Source organism: Psammomys obesus, unplaced genomic scaffold (assembly GCF_907164565.1).
Source record: "Psammomys obesus unplaced genomic scaffold, mPsaObe1.curated_primary_1811, whole genome shotgun sequence".
Taxonomy (NCBI): Eukaryota; Metazoa; Chordata; class Mammalia; order Rodentia; family Muridae; genus Psammomys; species Psammomys obesus.
This window is the reverse complement of record NW_026586383.1, coordinates 11,928,107-11,949,420: the sequence shown is the minus strand read 5'-3', so window position 1 is coordinate 11,949,420 and position 21,314 is coordinate 11,928,107. Positions and strand designations below refer to the sequence as shown.

The following is a 21,314-nucleotide window of genomic DNA, read 5'->3' as shown; positions in this document are numbered from 1 at the left end:
ACAAGTCCTTAAAACTCAAAACAAATGTACAAAGAACCCTCAGCTGCTAGACCCAAGGCCACTGTCTATACCTCCATGTTGTCCTACTTGGTTTCACTGGCTTGGTGGTTCAGTCCTAGACTCACTCAGCGAGAGAAGCCAGTGCTCAGGCCTGGGCTCTGACCTCCAGAAATTCTGTAGTCCTGTTAAGAAGCCACAGTCCCACACAGGCTGCAATGTTGTGCTGAATGTGAACACTCCTTCACAAAAGCCAAAGAGGAAAACAGTGGCTTGATGTTAGTCAGTTAATAACAGCCTCATGAAAATCATACTTGAGGCACTCTACTGAACTGTTAGAAAAACCTAATCTCACTCTAAAGTGTAGAGAGAGGAAAGAAAGTTGATGTGTTTCAGCAAGGCAAAGAATAAACATACTTTCCCATACTCTATGATTTGTGCTAAGACCTCCACAGCTATCACAAGGTCTGCACAGGGAAACTGTCACGGGGGAGAAATACCCTTTCTCACTTGTAGGAAACTCTGTGGAGTAGAAATGGCAGACCATGCAATATGATGAGAATCAATGTCTTCCCTCCATGGGATCAATGTTTCAGGATCATCTACGATGATTAGGCCAGAATATAGACTGTTGTCTCAAAGGTTCCAAAATGCCTTTGATAGTTCTTTTAGGCTGGTGAAGGCAGTATTCAGCACCCAGTGAGGACAGGGCATCCAAAACACCTCTGGGTGCTGGTGGTAGCTCCTTACCTTGGGCAGGGGCAGTTCACCCACTCCAAAGCGGAGGCCAGTGGGGAGCCTCCTTTGCCAGTGAAAGATGTGATGTTGGGCAAAGTCACAGGCAAGTCTTGCAGCGGCACAGGCACAGAGCCACAGGTTGGGCAGTGGACAATAGGGATCGGTGTGCCCCAGTAGCGCTGCCGCGAGATCAGCCAGTCTTTCAGCTTGTTACTGGTCACATCTCCACCCACTCTCAGCGCACGGGCTTTCTGAGTCAGGGCTATAAAAGCATCTTTCCGGGTCATACCTGTAAACTGGAAGTAAGGACAGGCAGCTCTCCACCTACTCAGCACCAGTGTGAGACTCTCAGAAGGGCCTAGCTCTGTGTAGGGCCACATCAGGGCTCCCCCAAGCTCTGGATGCATTTATCTTTATAGGTCCTTTTTCTTAATTAAAAAAAAAATCACATTTACAATTGCACTGATAGAAAACCAAAGATGATTTTTGATCCTAAAAGTTCGAGGTTTTATTGTTGTTGCTGTTAATTTAAAAATTATTTAGAACTAGAATTACAGATGGTTGCAAGCTGCCATGTAGGTGTTGAGTATTGAACTTGGGTCCCCTGGATAACAGTATTCTCAACTGCTGAGCAATTTCTCCAGCTCTACTTCTAAATTTTAAAGATATTAAAATATTTCCAGGAACCTTGAGAAACAACATTGACCAGGGGCACTGTGCCTACTGTGTGTGGTAGGCAGCTGACCCTGTTTCAGTGGCCCTTCCTTTCTGCCACGTTCTATAATACCTGAAGAGATAATCACTATCAGTGTCTAGCTACCAGTGAAGAGATGCATGATATGAATTTTCCCTTTTAGAGAGAAAAATACCCAGAGAGAAAAAATTCAATGTCATATCTTAAACATGGAACACTATCTGCCTCAGCTTGAAGAAACAAACCATTGTTGTATCTACTTCACTGATGCTCTCCAGAGGCCAAACTAATTGGATGAAGTGAGCCATAGGCTTTCTAACATTCAGAATGTGGGCGCCTGGGATCAGTCCTGCTGTATGCCAGGCCTCAGAGACACAAAGATAAATGTAATCTGCTCATGCTCTCAAGGAGCTCACATGCACAAGACATGTCATAAAAAGAGAGTTCAGCTGTGTTTAAAAAAGAAACTCCTCTTACTACCAGTGTGAAGAGTTTTTTGTAAGCAGGTGGCTGTGCTCAGGAGAGAGGTTCTGCAGTCTATACTCCTGACATTATATAGTTACAATACGAAAATAACAAGCTCTCTTCCAAGTCCATCTTCTCATGCACCACTGTGCATGCTCAAGAAGCTCATGAAGCCTTGCACAAGACTTCTCCAACTCCTTCCTGACAGCATTTGGCTGAGCATTCAGCAATGAGCTAGCAGTTGACTCAACGACTACCTGAAGCTATCTGAAAGCAAAGAGGATAAACAAGACTTGAAGTTCCATGCAGAGGGATGGGCGTCTTCTAGGCCCCAGAGAAACAGCCTAGTTTTGGCCATGGAACCCCCTTCCTCACTTTCCAGAGCTGGGGCTCCCTTGGAGATACCCATGGTTAGCTCTGTCCTACCCCCAGTAGGCCTGCACAAATGAAGGCCAAGAAAAAAAGGGTCTTAATATCTTAGAACACGGTTTATGTTTGGAAACACAAACATGAAGTCAGGAACTATTTCTCTTTTTAAAGGGGGAGAGGGAGCCTGGTCATTATTCTCTTGTAGTTAGAAAAATAGATAGATGATTGGTAAACAGATAGATGACAGATAGGTAGATAGATAAATAGATGAAGACATAGATACAGACAGATAGAAAGAAAGACAGAAAGACAGGATACCTGTTGTAAACATGTTTTTTGTTTTGATCCCAGGTGTAGGAATTGGGACTAATTCAGACTGTCCACATCAGCAAACTATTTGCCTCATGTGGACTCTGAGAGGGACCCTTTGCCAGCTGCAGATAGTGTAATCCTGAGGACTATGAGAGGGCACAAAGGCCAGAGCACAGAGGGGACTCTGAGAAGGGAGAAGGCTGCTGATGCTCCCCTCTGCTGTTCCTGTTGCTGTTGATGCAGTGTGACGAGAAGTTATTCTAAAACAAAGACCCTAAAAGGCAGGAAGCAGCCTAAGAGAACTACAGCCCCTCTCCCACTAACTTCCTTTCTCTCCTACCTGTTATTGGGGTTTTGGAAGGGACTGGCGTGGAGAAGGGAGGAAGAGGTACGAGAAACACAAATAAAAGTTTTTAAAAGGGCACACATATACCTTATAGCCGAGTGGTCCCAAACCTGAACCTTCTGGGTCTTCAGGTAGCATAGAACCAGACAGAACCAGAATGGGGGTGGGGGTGGCGACCAGTAGGTGATTTTCCATGATTCATAATTGGACATGTGTGGGACTGACAGTTCCCAGATTAGAGCTTATGTTCAAATCTCCTGGGGAACTTAACTATTCCTGATGTCTACTAATCATACCTTCACTATCATTCATCATTAGGCTGAAACATCTGGAGTAAGACGCAACCTTCTGATTGTTCTTTTATTTATTTTGTCTCTTGAGACAGAGTCTCACATAGCCCAGGTTGGACTCCAACTCTATGTAACCCAGAATAGACTTGAACTCCTGGCCTTCCTGTCTCACTTCCCAAATGTTAGGATTATAGCTGTGCATCACCACACATCTTGCTCAAACACCAATATTTGAAAACACTTTCCTGGTGTTTATACCATGTTGTCAAGTTTACAAATGAACACTGTAAGCCAATGCCCTCAAGTTTTAATGTATATAGAAATCTCTCAAAGCCCTTGTGTGACTAAGGTAGGGTTGGGAGTCCACATTCCCAACAGTGATGCCAGAGCCATTGACCTAGGGACCAGGCTCTAGGCCAGTGAAGCTCAACAGTGGTCCCTGCACCAGCACCACCACCAGGACCACCAACAGTACTAGTGCCAGTACCAGCACCACCAGCACCAGAACCAACACCACCAACACCAAGCAAATTTGCTGGAAACGGAGACTCTTGAGAAGAGTCATATCTCTGGATATGGATTGCTAGCCAGTGTTTCAACAGGGCTAGCATGATTCTGATGCTCAAGTTTAAGACTCACAGCTTTAAGCCACTTCCCACTTTAGCCTCCCACCCCCAAACAGCCTCTTCCACCACACTTGCTGGCTCATGTAGCTCGTCTTTGCTACTTTGTAGGTTCTTCTTTTTTCCCACTCTTTATCCAACCTCAGCAGATCCACTCAGTCTCTCTGTGCCATCTGGTGAAGTTTCAATGACTTCAGAGTAGGGCAGGCCCAGGGCTTGGGCTAGCCTGGTGTCCTCTGAGCTGGTACTGGGGATTCCTGTTCAGAGGGGAAAACCAAAAAACATTATCTCTTCTTAAGTGCTCAAAGCACAGCACCATGCAACACAGATACGCGGTGTGAGCTTCCTAGAAGAGCTAGTCCCTTTAGTTCAAAAGCCACGTCAACTCATTGGATAATGGGACACAGCCTTAGATGCCCTAACACAACTGTTCATATTGTTGGAATTGTTTCCTTTAGGTCTTTTTCTCTGGTTCTTTTTCTTAAAAACATAGTTGTAACCCTAAGATCTTTCATCTATGCCATGAAAAGTGTGTATGACAGGTTTGAGGAGAGCCTCTTGAATCCCCCCAGTGGCTCCTGCTTGCAAGTAGTGCTGTCTGCTTCAGCATTTTAATACCCTAGGAAGATCCCCCAAGTCTGGACACTGAGAGCTGGTGCTGGAGACTGCGCTGTGTCCCCAAGAACACCACAACATTCTCAACAGACACTTATTCTTCAGCTCACACATATCCTTGAGGAAATGAGGTGGGCACAAGAAAACCACTCACCCAGAGGGTGAGTGAGACCTGTTGTCCCGGCTTTATCTGTGCATGGAAGTGGCGCTGGAGGCTGGTTCTTTAGGACAGGGTTTTGAATGCGGTACTGCTGACATAACAGGCTGTTCTGAGCATGGGAGCTCAGGGAGCATCCTACCTATTCTGGCCCCTTTCTAGACCACTTCCTCAGTGGGGACAAACAAAATACCTCCCAAATACCTCCTGGTGCTGACACCTCTTTCATGGAAAGCGCTGCATGAGTGTGGCTAAGGCAGCTCTTCTGCAAAACAGTTCCAGAGGGTTGGCTTAAGGTGCAGAGGACATGTCTGAAAATTCTATAGTATGGTACAAAGCTCTGTGTGTCCAACTGAATTGTGACAGAAGACATAAGTAAAGCAAATAAATCTCCTTTGTGCGAGAACTTCTGGGGTGTCCTGAGCCAATATTGGTTCCTTTCAGTGACCACCACATTTATCTGGACACATTAAGAGTACTGGAAAAATGTGACATAATCAAACTGTGCAGGTAGGATAGTGAAAATTCTGCTTTATTTCTTATTTGTTTTTGCTTCTATCCTTAGAAGGCAAGAAACAGTACTTTAACTCCTTCAGAACCTTAATATTTTGTCAGTGATTTAGCCTAAAATATCAAACACCCCCTGCCTGCCCCAAATGGTCAAATCAAGATTTTCTTCACTGTTTACTCTGGCTGCTGCTTTAAACATCTTACTAATTATAAAATGCATGGTGGTAATGCTCTGAAGTGACCTGAGTGCTCAGTGCCAGCTTTCTGCTTTGACAACTCTTCATCAAAACTGACCTGAGGTCATTTTAATACAAAATGTTATTGCTGCAGCATAGAAAGTATGGTTGCCACAAAGGCCTGCTGCTCTGCAGTGTGGCTGGGCCCTCCCACAAGAAGGCAGGTAAGGGAGGTGAGTCTACATGTCCTGAAGGCAAATTTTGGACAGGGTTGTCAGGAGGTACTTATCCTAGTTTCCTGACCCAGGATAAAGATGAGGATTACTCACTAATAAGCAATAATAAATGGCTGCTGAAGACAACTGATTTTGCCTCTCATGATGACTCTGTGTCCTGCTCCATGACCCTTTCTTGAGTGGCTCCTATCAGCCTCCACACAGTGCCAAATCCTAGCCCGCATGGATCACACATGCTTGGAGCTCTGCACTTGCTGGTAGTTTTACGAATTTCATTTGGTTTGGTTAGGTTTTGTAAGATAGAAACTTAATATATAGACTAGGCTGGCCTGAAACTAAAGATCTTCCTGCCTCAGGCTCCTCAAAACTGAGACAAGAGGCCTGAATCACTAAGCTTGGCTTGGATTGTGAAATCAGAGTTTTAGTCTGTGGCAGCTTGAGCAGCCAGCACTTTCGCACACTGACCTGCCGCAGCCACCCCCCAACATGCTTTCAGATACATGGTTTGCTTTGGTTTTGGTTGTTATTGTTGCTTGAATGCTTCCTTTTGTTTTCTTTTCTTTTTTTTCTCCTTTTTAAAGATTTGTGTATTATTTTCTTTTTTAGATCTACATACATTTTTTTCTAATTTAATTTTTATTTATTTATTTTTAAACAGACCCTTTCCTTTTTTTTTAAGATTTATTTATTTATTATGTATGCAATGTGTGTTTGCATGTACACCTGCACACCAGAAGAGGGCACCAGATTTCATTTGGTTGTGAGCCATCATGTGGTTGCTGGGAACTGAACTCATGACCTCTGGAAGAGCAGCCAATGCTCTTAACCTCTGAGCCATCTCTCCAGCACCCTTTTTTTATTTCATTAATTACAGTTTATCCACTTTGTATTCCAGCTGTAGCCCCCTCCCCCATTCCCTTCCAATCCCACCCTCCCTCCCTCTTTTTCTCCTATGGCCCTCCCCCAGTCCAATGATAGGGGAGGTCCTCCTCCCCTTCCATCTGATCCTAGTCTATCAGGTCTCATCAGGAGTGGCTTCTTTGTCTTCCTCTGTGGACTGGTAAGGCTGCTCCTCCTTCAGGTGGAGGTGATCCAAGAGCCAGCCCATGAGTTCATGTCAGAGATGTTCCCTGGTCCTATTACTGGAGGACCCTCTTGCATACTGAGCTGCCTTGGGCTACTTCTATGCAGGGGTTCTAAGTTATCTTCTTGTATGGTCCTTGTTTGGAGTATCTGTCTCAGAAAAGACCCCTCTGCCCAGATATTTTGGTTCTATTGCTCCTTTTGTGGAGCTCCTGTCTCCTGCAGGTCTTTTTATCTCCCCCCTCTTTCATAAGATTCCCTGCACTCTATCCAAAGTTTGGCTATGAGTCTGATACCCTGCTGGGTGAAGTCTTTCAGAGGCTGTTTGTTTTCCTTTTGTTTTTTTAAAGATGTGACTTTACTATGTTTTCTAGGCTGACTGGAGAGGTGGCAGCAGTAAAAAAAAAATAAAGAATAAAAGTAAACTGTTTTTTTATAGAGGGCCTAGGTTCAGTTCCCAACACCCACATGATAGCTCACAAACATTTGCAGCTCCAGTTCCGGGAGATCTGATTACTTCTTCTGACCTCCACAGGTACAAGGCACACACATACATGCAGGCAAAACACTCATACACAAAAATATTCATTAAAAAATTTAAACTTGTGATCTTCCCACATCAGGCTCCTGAATGCTAGGAATTCAGGTGTGTCTACTGTGCTCTTGAATATGAAGTTCTTAACTAAATCATGATTCATGGAAGGGGAGGTCTGGGGGTTTGGCTCAGGGTAGAATGCTTTGCTAGAAATGTGTGGAACACTAGATTTGATCCTCAGCTTCAAAGAGAAGATGAAAAAAAGGGGGCACAAATTTTCATTAAGGGCAATATCTATCACAGAAATCAATAGTAAACTCCTCCGAGTAACAGCAAGAACTGTGAGCCCTTTGCCCTTAACCCTGCAGAATTTATTAGCATGGACGACATCTAAACAGCCACATACCTATTTTTGGATCTAGAGAGCCTTCCAAGTCAGACTCAGCCGTGATGACGAGGGGAACCTCCTGCAGGGTGAGCATGTTCACAGCTATCACTGGCGTGAGGCAATCTGAAAACAAGAGCAGATCCGTCAGCCAGACACATCCAAGAACAGACAGGCAAGAAAAAGCAGTGTAACATCTTCCATACTGTGTGCTAATTGCTAAAGAACCGGTCCTTTGAAGAGCATTAGCAGATAATTTACACCAGTGAAAATCAAAGATTAAACAAGTACAGGAGAAAAGTTTTGTTCACGTGCATACACAAGCAAAGAAGTGAGAGGGGTGTTTCCCCAAGTTTCAGATAGAAAGCCATCTCATCACCACTTTTCATGTTCAAAAATATCTCCAGCAGTGAGAATAATAAAACACACAAAACCTTCCTATAGTGAAAAGAGGAGACATGAACTTCTAAAGCAAACAGATGATGATCTGGCTAGCAAGCCGAAAACAGCAGAGCAGAAAGGAAGAGATTTTCTGACATCCAAAGATAGAACAGTCCTTCCCCTTTCCTTAGGAGATACTGGGTGTGTGTTCTTCCAGTATCAGGTCTAATAGAAAGAGGGACAGGTGTAGAGCCCAGGAAACAGGGACCCAACAAAGAAAAGCCACAAGAACATTCAACAAAGAAAAGCCACAAGAACATTCGAGGAAGAAGTAAGAGGGAACGTTAAATATGCAGCTGAGGCCAGGAGGATCAGGCCAAGTCAGATATGAACTAAACAGCGTCTGGAGTATCTTTAGGAAAATGAGGAAACTGACAAGATTGTTTAAAGGCTGGAATTTGGAGAAAACTGTATCAAGAGTTTTAAAGAGCTATAAAGAGTATGGGAAAATTCTGCCAGAAATTCAAAGAACACAAAGCAAATGAGAGAAACAGAGAGACACACATGGAGAAAGAGTCTGAATTTTAGAAAAAAATTAAAAGTTACATGAGAGCTGGGCAGTGGTGGCACACGCCTTGAATCCCAGTGCTTGGGAGGCAGAGGCAGGTGGATCTCTTGTGATTTTGAGGCCAGCCTGGTCTACAGAGTGAGTTCCAAGACAGACAGGGCTGTTATACAGAGAAACCCTGCCTTGAAAAAAAAAAAAAGTTACATAATAATGAGAAGGTAAAGCTGGGCCTGGTGGTGAATGTCCATAATCCCAGCAATCTGAAGGCTGGAGCAGGATTGTGAATTTGAGGGTATCCTGGGCTATATAGTGACTTCTAGATTAGCCTGGGCTACACAGCAAGAGCCTGCTTGAAAAAATAAGCAAATAATCAAATAAACAGTACAGTGTAATCACAGAATACACAACCCAGTTATGTATACTTATGACGCAAATGACTTTCAGTTTACCCAATCACTGTATTATCATGAATGATGTTCACTACAGGACAGAAGCAGGGAAAGGGTCATACATGTAGACATTATCAATGAATATGTGGACCAGAAGTATAAATACCCAAATTCCAGAGGAAATAAAGAGGCACAAGAAAAGTGCTCTAGTTTGCCTGTGCTTACAACCTCACCATAATAAGAGCTGCCACTGGCTGGCCTTTGTAACCTGCACTTACAGACACCTGTTTCAGACTTCCACAGAGTCATCTAGAACAGATTCTATAAGCCCTCAACTTAAAATCGGCCCAAGAATTAGGATTTACATTTCAAAGGGGTAAAGGCGGGGCCTAGGAGGAAGGCAGACATTTAGCTTGAGGCCCAGCAGCACTCTGGACTCAGTTGTTAAGCCCCTGTTGAGCCTACATCTCCAAGCAGGCATCTGTGTTTCTGACTCCATGCTGCCTTTCTCAATGAGGAAATATGTGTTTGCAAATTCTGCGGTTATGGGTGGCATTACTTGTAAAGGGGAGGTAAGGGGGCAGAATAAGGGCAAAGTCATCAGGTGATAGCTAATGTGGAGAACAGAGAGCGGTGCAGACACAGGCCTGTCAGGAAAATAGCATTGGGTGTCAGCTACCAGCTGGCCATTCCATCTGCCTCCTCCAATGACTCAGCAACAGAACACGTCCTTGGCTACACAGTAAACAACAACATTGTCCCACCTCCTTTGCAGCTACGGCCATGGGCTATATGCAGAAGCAACTTCCAAGCCAGGCCCTTACAGGGAAAAGGCAAGCTGGGCACGGTATTGCACACTTGCATTCCCTGCATCTGGAGGACAGGCCATAACAGCCTTTGTGACCTAGTGAGTCCTAGGCCAGCCAGCACTATGTAACCCAGAGCCTACCTAAAAGCGGAAAAAGGTAGGCCTTTCTCCCCAAGAACTGCTCCTCTTTAATGGAGACAGCCAACATGTAGGGCAGCTTGAAAAACTCTAGGGGAACAGATCAGGGACACAGACAGAATACTGGCTCCTACGCTTCACATCATAGGCTTCTCAAAACCAATCAGCTTATAAAGGCAAGAAAGAAACACCTGTTTATCCAGATTGTGTCATGCTACCAAGTAACAAACACCTAAAAAATTACAAGAGGCTACACAGGAGGCTACTGTTGGCTACAGTTATACTGCTAGTATTCTTTCACCTAGTTACAGGATATTTGATCCCATTGTGAACCCCAAAATTGTGAACTGAAACCCCCCTCTTTTTTTAGTTTGGTGTAGTTGAGCCCTATCACATACCTTTAATCCAAGGACTTTTCATTGTAAACCGGTTCTAGCACATACCTTTAATCCAAGCGCTTTCTGTACACAGAATTTAATAAAGTGAACCCAAGGTCAGCTGACAGGGATTAAAGAGTAGGAGGGACTTTGAGTTGAGGGCATTTAAAACAGCATGGAGAAGTAGAAAAGAGCTTTTAGCTTAAGCTCTGGCTTTGGCTTAGGCTTCAGCTCCTCAGCTCCCAGGCTTTTGGGGCTTTGAGATAGTAAGCTTTTGGCCTTGGGTGTTTTTTCTGGCTTTTTCCTCCTAGGCTGACAGTTGAGCTAGTGAGACTCTGGGTTTTTTCCATCTTGACCTGAGCTGAGAAGGAAGGTCAGCTGGGTGCTTTCTCTGCCTCTCTAAGATAGCAGGTTTTCACCCCAGCATCTGGCTCCTGAGTCTTTCTTGGTAAAAGAGAACAGTTGGGATTTTCATTTTTGTCTTTAACAACAACACTTTTCATATACTACAAGTATGTTAATTGTGTGTGTGTAGATGGAGATGGAACTCAGGATTCTACCACTAAACTTCAGCGTGTCTTATCACTTAGACTATCTTCTTTTAAAATCTATTTCTAGGGAGCTAGAGAAATGGCTCAGTAGTTCACAGTTGCTGCTCTTCTACAGGAACTGAGCTCAGTTCCAGTATGCCGCAATGCAGCTCATATAACGCCTGTGACTGGAGCTTCACAGATCTAACACCCCTTCTTACCTCTGAAGGAATCCCCCTAACCCCCACCAATGGCACACACAGAGACACACACACTTTAAAAAATCAGTTATTAAAAGGATAAAATCAATCTTAAACGTTTTTCATTTCACACTGGTAAATTAGAAAAAACTTTAGGGGTACCACCTGCTGGTGAGGCTGTAGGAAGACTCACTGCCACTGGCTATGGCACCGTGAAATGATAAATCCCCCAGAAGCCAAGAAAAGCAACATAGGATGGAGCTAGAAAAAACATTATAGCTTTGGGGAAAATAATTCCATCTTGGGCATGTCTCCTCAGAAAAATTTTATGAAAGCAAAAGCCTTATGGACATAAATGTTCACAAGAGCTGTCTTCTTTAAACACACACTTACTTTTCCTGCTTTTTTCTTCTGGTTGGGGTCAAACCCAGTGCCTTGTAGACGTTGGGCACTACCTGTCTAGCAACCTGCACTGAGCTACATTCTAGCCCTACAGTAGCATCACCATTACACACACACACACACACACACACACACACACACACACACACACACGTAGTTGCTGGATGGCATGATACGCATCTGTGACATCACTGGGAGGCTAAAGGATCAGCATGGCAAGTCTGAGGCCAGTCTTGGGTTACACAGACTAACCTCATCTCCAAAAGAGGAGAAAGGTGCTGCAGGATATTTGATCCCATTGTGAACCCCGAGATTGTGAACTGTAAAAACCTGTTTCTTGTTTGGTGTGGCTAGTCCTAGCACACATCTTTAATCCAAAAGCTCTTGGTAAACAGGATTAAATAAAGTTAACCTTACGTCAAGAGGGTGCAAGTAATCAGCTAACAGGGAGTAAACAGAAAGGACTGACTTTGGGTTGAAGGGTATTTAAGACAACATGGAGAAGAAAAAAGGACTTTTGACTTTTGGCTTTTTCCCGAACTGAGTAGAAAGGCTTTTCCTCTTGGGCTGTCAGCAGAGTAGTAAGGTCAGCTGGGTGCTTTCTTTGTCTCTCTGAGCTAGTAGGTTTTCACCTCAGCATCTGGCTCCTGAGTCATTATTGGTAAAATCCAACAATTGGGATTTTGTTTCTAAAACAACATTGTGGCAATCCAACTTGTGGCAAGACCCAATGGACAGAGAGATCATTCCAGCTGTGGACAAAATGAAAACTATCAGATTCAGTAAGTCATCTGGGAAGTCCTCAGCAGAGAGTTAAGGCTGGGAAGTATCATAATTGAAGACCTTAGGACCCTGTATAGTGCTACTCCAAATGGCTTGAAAATAGAAGAAGTAAAGGAAAAGCTAAATAACTTAACTGAAATGGTCTCAATACAAATTATGATTATCATTTGGGTATTTTATATGTTATCCTTACTAGGCATAGTGACTTTCTGTACCTGGCTCCTGGAAAAAAAAATACAGGAAAAAGAAAAACACAAATGGTGGATTGATAAGATACAAGCCTTAGGAAGAAAATTAGAGAGAAATACATAAAAGTGAGAAAAATATTCAAACATAGGCAGAGAAATTTAGAAAAGCCTTAGAAAGACTTTTACAAATGAGAATAAGAAAAAAATACTCAGACACAGATGAAGGCATTTAGACAAGTCTTAGAAAGACCTATAAATGAGAATAAGAAAAATTCTTAAACAGAAAGAGAAAGCCACCATGGAACTGCATAATGAAACTGGAAGGCAGCGACCTAAATGGTTAGAAAACTAGCCTTAGTATATCCAATTCCTATACAAGACCTACCAGGAGATTTAAGGAAGCAGTCATTTCCTATGGCATGAATTCATCCTATGTGAAGCACACAGTTTCTAAATTCATGGGCAACTCAGAATATACTTATCCCCAAGATTGGAAAGATTTGGCAACAGCAATATTAGAAGCTGGTCCTCAGTTACAATGGTGAACATGTGGAAAGAGGAAGCCAGGGCCAAAGAACAATGAAATCAGGCAAGAGGTATTAATATTTCCCAAGATCAGTTGCTAGGTGAAGGTCAATGTGCTGATTTACAAATGCAGCTTGAATGTGATGAACTCACTTTGGCACTATGTCATTTAGCAGCTTTAAATGCTTGGGATAAGGTTGAAGAATCAGGAAAAAGGTCTGAGTCATTTACTAAAATTTTACAAAGCCCAAAAAAAGCCTTTGTGATTTTTTGCAAAGATTGACTTCAGCTCTAAATAGAATAATATCAGATTCAGAAGTCAGAAAAATACTGATTGAATCTCTGGCTTTTGAAAATGATAATTCAGAAGGTGTGGCAAAGGCTGGTATTGAACAAATGAATGCAGATCAACAAGGAATAGGCAATGTAACTCTTTGTCACCCAGGAAACATTGAGAGGGTCCCATAGACCCCCAAATCAAACTTGGGTCAATCGTTTTTTGTTACTGTATGAAAAACTCATCCACAGAGCAAGTGAAAGATTTAACGCTTGTTAAAAAACAATAAAGGGCAGAACAGCTTCAATAGATAAAATGAAAAATTCAGGAGACACCAGAAAACAAGTATTTTGGTAAATTTCTATAAATGATCAGAGATCTATGCTGAAAATACAAATAAATGTCACTGGAATTGAAGGTGTAGTAGACACAAGGAGCAGATGCAACAATAATTTCACCAAAATCGTGGCATCCAGATTATCCTCTTCAGGAGGTAAATATTCAGCTTTTATGGAAAACACAGGTTAACATTCCTCCAACCTCAGAACCAAACCATAAAATAAAGAATGCTTCTGAGAAAAATATTAAAAGGTATTATCAAGAACAGTCACAGACTGTCCAGGTTGTCCATAAGCAGGACTCAAGTGTTGGCCTTTCAAAGGTACCAACTGCTCTACCTTTAAAATGGTTAACTAAGCATAAAAAAACAAAAGTAAAAAAATAATTTATAGAGTGATAATTGACCAAAGGCACACTTGCCTTACTGGCATTTAATGAAAACCGGGCTTTCTTAAACCACATATCTAATTCCATGTTAGAATGCTAGACTGTAGGTTACCACATGGCCCATGCCATCTTGGACATCAGCTTTTGAGTTTTCTTCTTAAACAAAAAGGATATTTTTGTTGTTTGGTGTTAAAACACAGTTAGCAGACCTAAAATATTTTAAGAAAATTCAAAGGGTTACTACAGTTCAAAATTGTTTTCTGACTCTCTAAGAGTTGGAATACTTTGAAGCTAAGATAAAATATTTGAGCAGGGGGTAGCTCACACCTTTAATCCCAGCAGACAGGAAGATCTCTATAAATTAGTTGTTTTCTAAATTCTAGAGTGTCAATGAACAGGGTGGTGGTGGTTCATACCTTTATCCCAGCACTTGAGAGGCACATAAGAATTACAATGATTTACATTTAAAAGCCGTTTGCAAAAGGCAGGCTGGAATTCAAAATGAATGTCCCTTGTGACCTAAATGTAAATACACTTAAAGTTATATTTAGTTTCCAAATTTCAAAAAGATTTTTTTTAAATTTCAATTGAAAGATAATACTTTTTCTATTGCCAAAAAAATATTTGCCTTAGGAAACACATAACCCATCAAAAAAAGGAATCCCCTAGAGTTAGGGTAGGGGCAGGGTTTTGTTTTTATTTCCAGGAGAATAAAATAATCCAACTAAGAAATCCGGAGCCCACTGGACAAGAGAAACTTCTGAAGGACCAGACACCAAAGAAGATAAGACAAGTAGCTGAGGTGATTTAGCCTCACAGACTGCCTCCATAGCTGTTTCCAGAACATCCAGAACAACTTCAAAATGGCTAGCTAAGATAGCCCAGACTCAGACTGGTCCAGTCAGCACCTCACTTAAGCCTGCATTTTCACAGCACGTAGAAACTACATAGCAATTGTTACATCTAGGTTTCTTAGGACTTAACCATTTTTCCAGTTTCTTGAACTTCAAAAGAAAACTACATCCCAAATCAGCAGAAAGAAAATTTAAGAGAGCAATACTCTATTCCCAATAGGTGGGGTAGATGGTTTTTGGTCATTTGATTGGTGATGGATGTTTGTGGTCATTTTAGGGGAATTGGTTGCAAGTTGTTAATGGTCCTGGTCAGGGAGGAAACAAGATATAGGACGTTAGACACAAGGATTTCTCTCTTTCAGTTTTCTTTGTCCTTCTTTCTTACATAGGGGGGAGAAGGTTGAAAAGAAAAAAGGGGAGATATAGAAATATAGGAATAATAAGAAAAATAATTATTGATTCTACTCTTACAGATTTTTGTATATTGATATAAAGTTAAGGTTGTGTTTGTTACATTGATATAGATCTTCGTATACTGATACAAAATTAAGGTTTTAACTGGTTACACTGGAATAGATCTTTGTACACTAATAAAACATTAAAGTTATATTTGGTTACAACATGCTATGTATCAACTCTTTGTGCATGCCTCTAGTCTTTTTGCAAAGCCACTATGACAAACTGTTCAGGATAATTAAGAAATTCAAACTAATATTCAATCAAACTTGTGGTTTTGTTGGGTACTAGTTTAGTTAATCGCAGGTGTTTCCTAAGATGAGCAGGAAGTATATAGCTAGTAAGCTATACAAGCAATTCAGATATACTAGAGATAGAAAGATGGTCTTCAACAACCTGAGATCTATAGAAGATGGTATTTAAAAATGTTTTATTGGGGCTGGAGAGACGGCTCAGAGGTTAAGAGCACAGTCTGCTCTTCCAGAGGTCCTGAGTTCAATTCCCAGCAACCACATGTGGCTCACAGCCATCTATAATGAGATCTGGTGCCTCTTCTGGCCTGCAGGCAGAACACTGTATATGTAATAAATGAATCTCAAAGAAAAAGTTTTATTAATTTAAGAGACATGTCATCTTTTGGAAGCACCCCATTCCACTTCAAAGAGCATCAAAGAACCTCCATGTGGGGGTTGCTTCATATGTGATAAGCTAGTCACTGGACAAGGAATGCCCTTGCTTCAACTGCAGACAGAATACTGGACAAACTGGATGCAGGAAAGTCGACTGCTTAGCATTGCAAGGACAAGGTGGGCAAATCCTTCAGAAAAGTCTGTCAGATATTCTGAGTTAGAAAGCTGAAGATGATGCCCCAATGTTACAGAGAAATTTTGGGGGACTGTCCAAGCTACGAACTATCTGTCATTTCTATAGTTTTGGAAGCTGCTTGTTCTGCACTTCCTGTTTATTCAGATAATATTTATCTTTCTCAGGTCTCGGATGGGGTTGAAAACTAGATAGTTTATAGGCTTACAATAAAGCTTAGTTGTTTAGGATTTAAGATCTTGTAGGTCTAAAAATACTGTTGGAGGTTGGTATGTTGAACATTATTAGCCCTTAAGATCTGGGTACACCTACCTGTGTTGTGTAAACCGACCTGACTGGCTAATTAAATGGCCTATATCTGGGCAGGGCAGAATGGAGTAGGTGTGGCTAAGGTTCCTGGGCTTGGAGAGGACAGAGAGAATCATGGGAGACACAAGTGGACACCATGATGGGACAGTGTGGAGAAAAAAACATGTGAGCAAGAAGAAAGGACCCCAATAATGGCGTGGAAAGGCCCAGATGAAGAATACATGCAAGTACCATGAGATTATGGATGGAAGGTGGACCAGATGAGAAGGATTAAGTCGGATGACATTTGGTGGGGGCTGGGAGATGGATGGTGAGAATATTCAGACAGTGTAAGGAACTGCCCGGTCCAAGGTAAATAAGGCAATATTATAAATCTAACAGGTCTCTGTGCCTTATTATTAAATAATTATTAAATAAGTAAATAAGTATTAAATAATACTGCTGTAATTATATTAGGGCTAACAATGAGCATTTTATAGCCCAACACTCATATTTTTATACTACAACAAAAGACGTTTTTAGATTGGTAATGGAAGTCATGATAGAAATTGAGTTAAGTATAGAATAGATAGTAGAGTACTTTCTTTACACAGATGTCCAGTATAAATGGACTGGATACTGTGTGAATGTAATTTTTAGCTGCAAGTATATAGTTTATTGATGTTAGAGAAATATTTTACTAAAGACAATAAGGAGTCAATGTTACAGGACATCCGATCCCATTGTGAACCTTGAGATTGTGAATTGTAAAAACCTGTTTGAACGTATGACAGGAGTCTACCACAAAAGGCATCTGAAAGACTCTACCTAGCAGTGTTTCAAAGCAGACACTAAGACTCATAACCAAACCCTTGGCAGAGTGCAGGAAATCATATGAAAGAAGGGAAGTTAGTATGATATGGAAAGGATAGGAGCTCTACAAGGACCAAATATATCCGGGCACAGGGTCTTTTCTGAGACTGACACTCAACCAAGGACCATCTATGGATATAACCTAGAACTTCTGCTCGGATGTGGCCCGTGGTAGCTCAGTAACCAAGTAGTTTTCCAAAGTAAGGGGAACACGGACTATTTCTAACAGGATCTCCAGGGCAGGCTGTTTGACACCCCCCCCCCCCCAGGGGAGGAGCAGTCTGTTAGGCCACAGAGGAGGACTTTGCAGCCAGCCCTGAAGATACCTGATAAAACAGGGTCAAATGAAAGGGGAGGAGGTCCTCCCCTATTAGTGGACTTGGAAAGGGGCAGGGAGGAGACCAGGGAAGGAGTGTGGGGTTGGGGAGGGAATGAGGGAGCGGGATACAGCTGGGACACAGAGTTAACAAAATGTAACTAAAAAGAAAAATAAAATTAAAAAAAAAAAAAGAAAAGAAAAAAAAAAAAAACAAACCTGTTTGTTGTTTGGTGTAACTCAGCCCTACCACTCACCTAAAATCCAAAAGCTTTCTGTAAATAGGATTAAATAAAGTTAATCAAGAGGCGGAGCAAGAAGACAGCAAACAGAAAGAAGGGCATTGAGTTGAAGGGTATTTAGGACAGCATGGAGAAGAAGGACAATTGGGATTTTGTTTTTAAAACAACAGGAAGGAGCTGGATACACAACTTAGCAGTGAAGAGCACTTGCGGCTCTTCCAGGGACCTGGGTTCAGTTCCCAAGACCAATATGGCACAGCTAACAACTATCTATTACTCCAGTCCCAGAGGATCTAACACCCTCTTCTGGCCTGCACAGCTTTGCATACATGTGGTACATAGGTGTACATGCAGGCAAAACACTCGTACAATACACATTAAGATAAAAATAAATGAAATCGGAAAAAAAGGGGAAGTGGAGGAGAGATAGAAGTATATACAAGATCCAGTGTATACAGTGATTGATAGATGATACATAGATAGACAGACAGATAGATAGGTTTAAAATAATTAGAAGAGACAGACAGCTCTGGAACTTGGAAGACATCCCTTTCTTTATGCTCTGTGGTTTCCAGATCTTTCTAGCCATAGCTCATTAAGTAACACTCCAGCCAGAGGTGTCAGCAAAGAAAAGGGAGTGAGATCAATGACTCTGGAAGTCAATTCCAAGGACTCTAAGCAAGTACTGTACTTTTTCTTGTAAAGGACCCTGCACCAAGCTTGCTAAGCAAAAATTCAATACATCAGTAACCCAATCAGCCAAGCCAGAGATCAGGGTGGGATCCTCAGATCTACCTTCTAGAAGCTTCTCTGAGATGGTCCCTCTTCTTCACTAATTTTCATTATTATGTGGCCTTTATCATCTTCTCCAACAACTAATAAGTTGGTCCCTTGTGAGCATATTGCCACTCAAGCTTTTCCTTGTCTACTTGAGTCACCCTTCTTAGAGCTCCTCAGGGTGTCAAGGACTACCTAAAATCATCAAACTCAAGGACCAGTCACCTGCTCAATTAAGAAAAGTAAATCTACAAGTGCTTTGTCTTTCCATAGTGATAAGAGTATATCTAGGACTAGATTCCTTTATTGAGCTGTTTTATGCTGCCAGGAATTGGACTTGTGTATATGCTAAGCAACTGAGATACATTCTTGGTTATCTGTGGCAAATCAGGAGCCAGTATTCAGAAACCAACTCAGTGAAAGCAGAAATCTGAATGGATAAGAGAGAGTGACAGGAGGAGCTGGAGAGCTGGCTCAGAGGTTAAGAGCACTGGCTGCTCTTCCAGAGGTTCTGAGTTCAACTCCCAGCAATCACATGGTGGTTCACAACCATCTATAATGAGACCTGGCGCCCTCTGCTGGCGTGCAGGTATACACGCAGACAGAACATTGTATACATAATAAATAAATAAATAAATAGATAGATAGATAAATAAATAAATATATCTTAAAAAAAAAAAAGGGAGAGAGAGAGTGACAGGCTAAGTCCCAGCCTACCATGACCTTTATGGTCACTGCTTTGACACTTGTCACCCCAGAATCCTGACAATGAAAAAAAGAGTAAGCCGACTGGCAATGGTAAGCAGTGACTGAACAGCGAAGGCTGAAGTCTGGCCTGCAGGGTGCAGGGGACAGAGGCTATCGCAGGTGTGAGAGTCACAGCAGGTGTGACAATTGCACTGCATTCAACATACTATTCTGGTCTTGTGACCATATAGTGTAAAGACGGAACCAGGATCTTGATATACTAACTTAACTGACTTACCGACTGAATTGATTCAAACTGAATGAACTGAAAAGCGATGTTTTATTCTGAAGATTAGAACTGGGACAACTCAGTGCCAAGCATAATATTCTATTTGGAACAACTTCAGGATTATTGAAAGGAAGGAAAACCAGCTCAGGAGCTCATCCAAATGGAATGTTACATATGGCTTTCAATTTGCCAAATTGAAAAGACCAAGCCAGTCTGCTACACTAGCCGAAGTGGCCTCAAACGTGGCTGGTCATATGTGCTTAGATACTATGGTGGTTTAAAGGAGAATGGTTCCCATAGGCTCATAGATTTAAATGTTTGGTCCCCAGCTGGTGGAACTGTTTGGGAAGGACTGGGAAGTGTGGCCTTGTTAGAGGAGGTATGTCATTGGGGGTGGGCTTTAAGGTTTCAAAAACCCATGCCATGATCAGGTAGCTTTTTCTCTCTGCCTTGTGCCTGTGGATCAGGACATAAACTCTCAGCTACTGCTCCAGGGTTGTGTTCCCTGCCATGATGGTCATGGATTCATTGCCTAAAACAGTAAATAAGCCCAATAAATGAACTCTTTCTTCTATAAGTTGTCTTAGCCAACATATAAGTCTATAAGTGTCTTAGTACAGCAATAGAAAAGTAACTAAGATGGATACTCCTCAGGTTATCATGTGAAGGTGCTCTGAATTTATCGTGTCTCTCATCTCAGGGATTGTAATCTTTTAAACTTATTAGGTCATCATTATTAAATTACTTCATTCCGTGGCCCCAGATGACCTATGAGATGGGGGAAATGTGTGAGCTGGTTACTCATTACTTATACTATTTAGCTTTTCAATATTTACTTTTCAATCATCATAGCCGCAAGGAATCTTAAATTACTCAAAGTGTAAACACTGAGTTCTCTCTTCAAACAGTTAAAATGAATTCTTTCTTTTCTTTGTTTTTAAGCACAGTAAAACAAACAAACAAAAAAACCTGAGATAACCTTCATTGTCAACTTATCTGTTTTAGAATCACCATAAAAACATATCTCTGGGTATTTCTATAAAGGGGTTTCCAGAAGGATTTAACTGAGAAGGGGGAAGACCCACCCTGAATGTGTGTGGCACCATTGCATGAGCTTGGGTCTTATACTGAAAAGGAGAAAGTGGGCTGAATAGCATCTTTCATCTCTCTCTCTCTCTCTTCTCCTTCTTTTGGCTTCCTGTGTTGGTCAGTGTCCTATTGCTGTGAAGAGACACCATGACCATAGCAACTGACTTTGTAGACCAGGCTGGCCTCGAATCCACAGAGATTTGCCTGCCTCTGTCTCCCTGAGTGCTGGGATGACAGGTGTGTGCCACCACGCCAGGCTGACCATGGCAACTCTTATAAAAGAAAGCACTGAACTGGGGCTTGCTTAGTTTCATGGCAGGAAACATGGCAGCAGGGAGCATGGTGGAAGGCCAAAGTGGAATGGTGAAGTAGCTGAGTGCTGCATCCTGATCTGCAGGCAAAGAGAAAAAGACACTGGACCTAGCACGGGCTTTGGAAACCGAAAACCCCAGTAACATATTCCTCCAACAAGGCCACACCTTCCAATTCTTTCAAATAGTGCTACTTAATCCTAGCACTCAGGAGGCAGAGGCAGGAGGATCTTTGAGTTCAAGACCAGCCTGGTCTACGGATCAAGTTCCAGGACAGCCAAAGCTAACAGAGAAACCTTGTCTGGAAAAATCAAACAGTGTAGTTTCCTGATGTCAAGCATTCAATACAAAAACTTATGGGGCCATTCTTATTCAAACCACTACACTGACTGTGGACGCAATATGACAAGCTGCCTCACTTTCCTGTTACCATAATTTCTGTACCCTCAAACATGCTTCTGTGAATACAGAACCCAAGACATGGGCA

General features: G+C 42.0%; 1 protein-coding gene across 2 annotated transcripts in view; it reads right to left on the bottom strand.

Moving 5' to 3' along the window:
* The window catches only part of Lars2 (leucyl-tRNA synthetase 2, mitochondrial), a 105,642-nt gene that overhangs the window by 23,683 nt on the left and 60,645 nt on the right, over positions 1-21,314 (bottom strand). For both annotated transcript variants that reach the window (XM_055601744.1, XM_055601745.1), the window contains 3 exons: positions 7,553-7,657; positions 3,976-4,091; positions 748-1,031 (listed from right to left, as the gene is read on the bottom strand). In XM_055601744.1, the coding sequence (XP_055457719.1) occupies positions 748-1,031; positions 3,976-4,091; positions 7,553-7,657 (505 nt within the window). The remainder of the gene's footprint in view (positions 1-747; positions 1,032-3,975; positions 4,092-7,552; positions 7,658-21,314) is intronic.